The sequence below is a fragment of the Myxine glutinosa genome, chromosome 6 (genome assembly GCF_964187855.1).
Source record: "Myxine glutinosa chromosome 6, kmMyxGlut1.1, whole genome shotgun sequence".
Taxonomy (NCBI): Eukaryota; Metazoa; Chordata; class Myxini; order Myxiniformes; family Myxinidae; genus Myxine; species Myxine glutinosa.
In genome coordinates, this window is record NC_136266.1 from 157,123,849 (window position 1) to 157,126,537 (window position 2,689).

General features: G+C 44.0%; 1 protein-coding gene across 1 annotated transcript; it reads right to left on the minus strand.

Moving 5' to 3' along the window:
• Positions 1-817: 817 nt before the first annotated feature.
• On the minus strand, positions 818-2,458 carry LOC144888140 (uncharacterized). The gene is made up of 2 exons (XM_078779489.1): positions 2,216-2,458; positions 818-1,723 (listed from the first exon to the last, which is right to left on the minus strand). Exon 2 carries the CDS (start codon positions 1,717-1,719, stop codon positions 1,012-1,014), a length of 708 nt encoding a protein of 235 aa, XP_078635615.1. The 5' UTR covers positions 1,720-1,723; positions 2,216-2,458; the 3' UTR covers positions 818-1,011.
• Between the last annotated feature and the right edge of the window lie 231 nt (positions 2,459-2,689).

Sequence of the window (2,689 nt, forward strand, 5' to 3'; positions counted from 1 at the left end):
CAGCAGTTTCGGAGAAGACGGTGCAAGTGTTGGGTGACGGACTAACAGACTGACGACGCGCCATCCCATAAGCTCCCCAGAACTACATTCCAGGTGAGCTAAAAGTGATGAATCAAGGTGTGTCTGCCCAAGAGTTACCAGATGTTTTGTGTGTAAATGTTCAGAAAATGTCGCATGTATGACATCTCAATATCTACGCATAGTCGATACATGGTTATATACATACAGCAGGTTGTGGTGGTAATGTCAAATCGACTGGATTATGATGCTGAGCTGGTGCACCAATCCTTCAACTTTGAAGCACCAGCACCAGAAGACGAGAGTGACTGGTTAGAATTGCTACTACAGATTAATGGAGTGGGAGTATAATTTTGCCACCATTTTGGATCACATGATCAGATCACCTTAAAATTTATTATACAGTTCAAAGATAGACCACTCTAAAGTTCCCCACAGTTTCATATTCAATCTGTCAAAAGTTTTTGGAGTTATTGTGTGGAAAAATATGTAGGGTAGCGTGGGACAAGACGCCCCCATTAAGCAAGATTGCTGATATCTGCTCCTGTTGCAGCTATAGAGAACTAAAAGTAAATGCAAACAATAAGGACACATTAGCACTACATAATAGCACAAGCACGCCAAGATAGAAAAAAACGAAAAAGAACAAGTGAATTTTTTTTTAAAAAATTTTTGGCCTCTTTGCCCCATGCCGGAGGTAAAACGCCCACCAGGTTGGGGCAAAACGCTTACTGTGGGCGTGTTGCCCCTGAGAAGTGAGCGTTTTTCCCCTTACTTCCGAATTACATAAAAAGAAGATAATACTAACGTCTGACTAGAAAAACATAGTCTCCTACATAGAGGAAATTTCACTGTAAATACAAAATGTCATGAATTGTGACTTGGTCAAATTCAAACAGTCATGGGCACATGTCAGTCCGAGACATCCGACTCGCAGTTTGGGCACAGGAACTGGGCCAGTCCTGGCGTACATTGTTCATGTGCCCAATGAAGTCACAACTGGCACTGTACCCACACCTCCCTGGGTCTGGCACGGCTGTACTCCTCACAGCATATAAGACAAGGCCAGTCTTCCTCCTCACTCGAAGCCTGTCGAGCACTTTTTGTGGCCATGACTTTCCCGGGCTTTTGAACAGTCGTCAGCCCTGTCTCATCCATGTTCCACACTCTTGAAGGGGTGTAGTCTTCAGCTGTCAAACACTCCTTGAAGAGGTCAAAGAAACCCTGGACCCTGGGTTTATTGAAGCCCACAACACGCGCTATGCTGGTTGCTTGAGGCTGCCTGAGGGTGAGGTCGTGACGGGAGAGAAAGTTCTGGACCCAGTCCTTTCCTGCCATCCGGGACTCTCTGTTGAAAGGGTGGCTAATTTGAGCCTTCTCAGCAACATCAAACGCTAGACGCTGCATGTCCCGCATCCTCAGACCGTACAGTCGCCTCTGCATCTCCGTTACATGTGCTTTCAGCTGCGCGTCGATCTCAGGAGGAAGGGCGTTCTTATATCTCCCAAAATTCAGCACACCAGGTGCTGCTACTTGCTGGTCTCTGTGCCTTCGTAGGGTAGGCCTACGTGCCGGAACACCAAAGTCCTTGCTGGCACGAATGAGTGGAAGTCCCTCGCTCACTGCTGTCAAGGCTGCAGACAAGTTGCTTTGGCCATAATTGCCCCTCTCTGTCTTCCTTTTGTATGTTCTCACCATCATGTATCTGTTGACAAGTGTTTAAAAATGATTCAGTCTCTAAATCATAATTTCTTTTATTCATAACTTAGCGGAATATATTCAAATGATAGTCACTTTTACTAGCATAGCAGAGAGAGAGAGAGAGACACAGAAAGAGAGAGAGAGAGAGAGAGAGAGAGAGAGAGAGAGAGAGAGAGAGACATGCAGTACTCTAGCATTTCAAGTCAAGTCGGTATTACATTCAGTGAAATGAGGGGCACATTAGGCGTCTTGCCCCAACATCCCAGTGGGCGTTTGACCCCTAATCTGTTACAAATCTTATCTTTGGAAATCTGACTTAAAGCAAGGGAGGCAACTAGTTTAGTCTGGCATCAACAGATAGCTAACAGATCCCTATAACAAGAAAAAGTAGAGACGTTCTGTTTCTTCTGCTATTTAGATGATGGTACTGAACAAATGAAGTATGAAATTTACAACAAACAGGACGAAAACAAAGAAAAACATCTGAGAAACGTACCGCTTTCTCTGCCTGTGTCGCCGTCGTGGCGGGAAAGGATGTTTGCGGAAGGAAGCTCGCAAGGCATCATGGGGCTCGTTGCATCACGTGGTTTAGTATATATTGTGGGTAGGCGTTTGACCCCTACTGGGCCTCTTGCCCCACCCTACCCTATTTTACAAAATACAAGATGGCCACCAGTGAGTCAATTTTCTCGCTCAATTTCCTGAATTCTGAAATGCATCACAACAGTTTGGGAAGGGATGCCGTGTTAAAATTTCAGCTTGGGTGATCAAATAATTTGCTAATTTCTGCATCACTATAGTTGGGCCATATTGTCATTTTCTAACATAATATGATGATAACCTTGATAGTAAGGGCATTTTATGAGATATTTCACAAATCTGTTAACTAAATTGTTACCAAAAAATTTCTTCACCAATATGTTTGTAAAGGTGTGTAATAACATGTGTTAAAATGTTGAAGTTCAACTCC

Excerpts from the sequence above, each read along its gene's own strand:
- LOC144888140 (XM_078779489.1), bottom strand. The coding sequence starts at position 1,719 with ATGATGGTGAGAACATACAAAAGGAAGACAGAGAGGGGCAATTATGGC.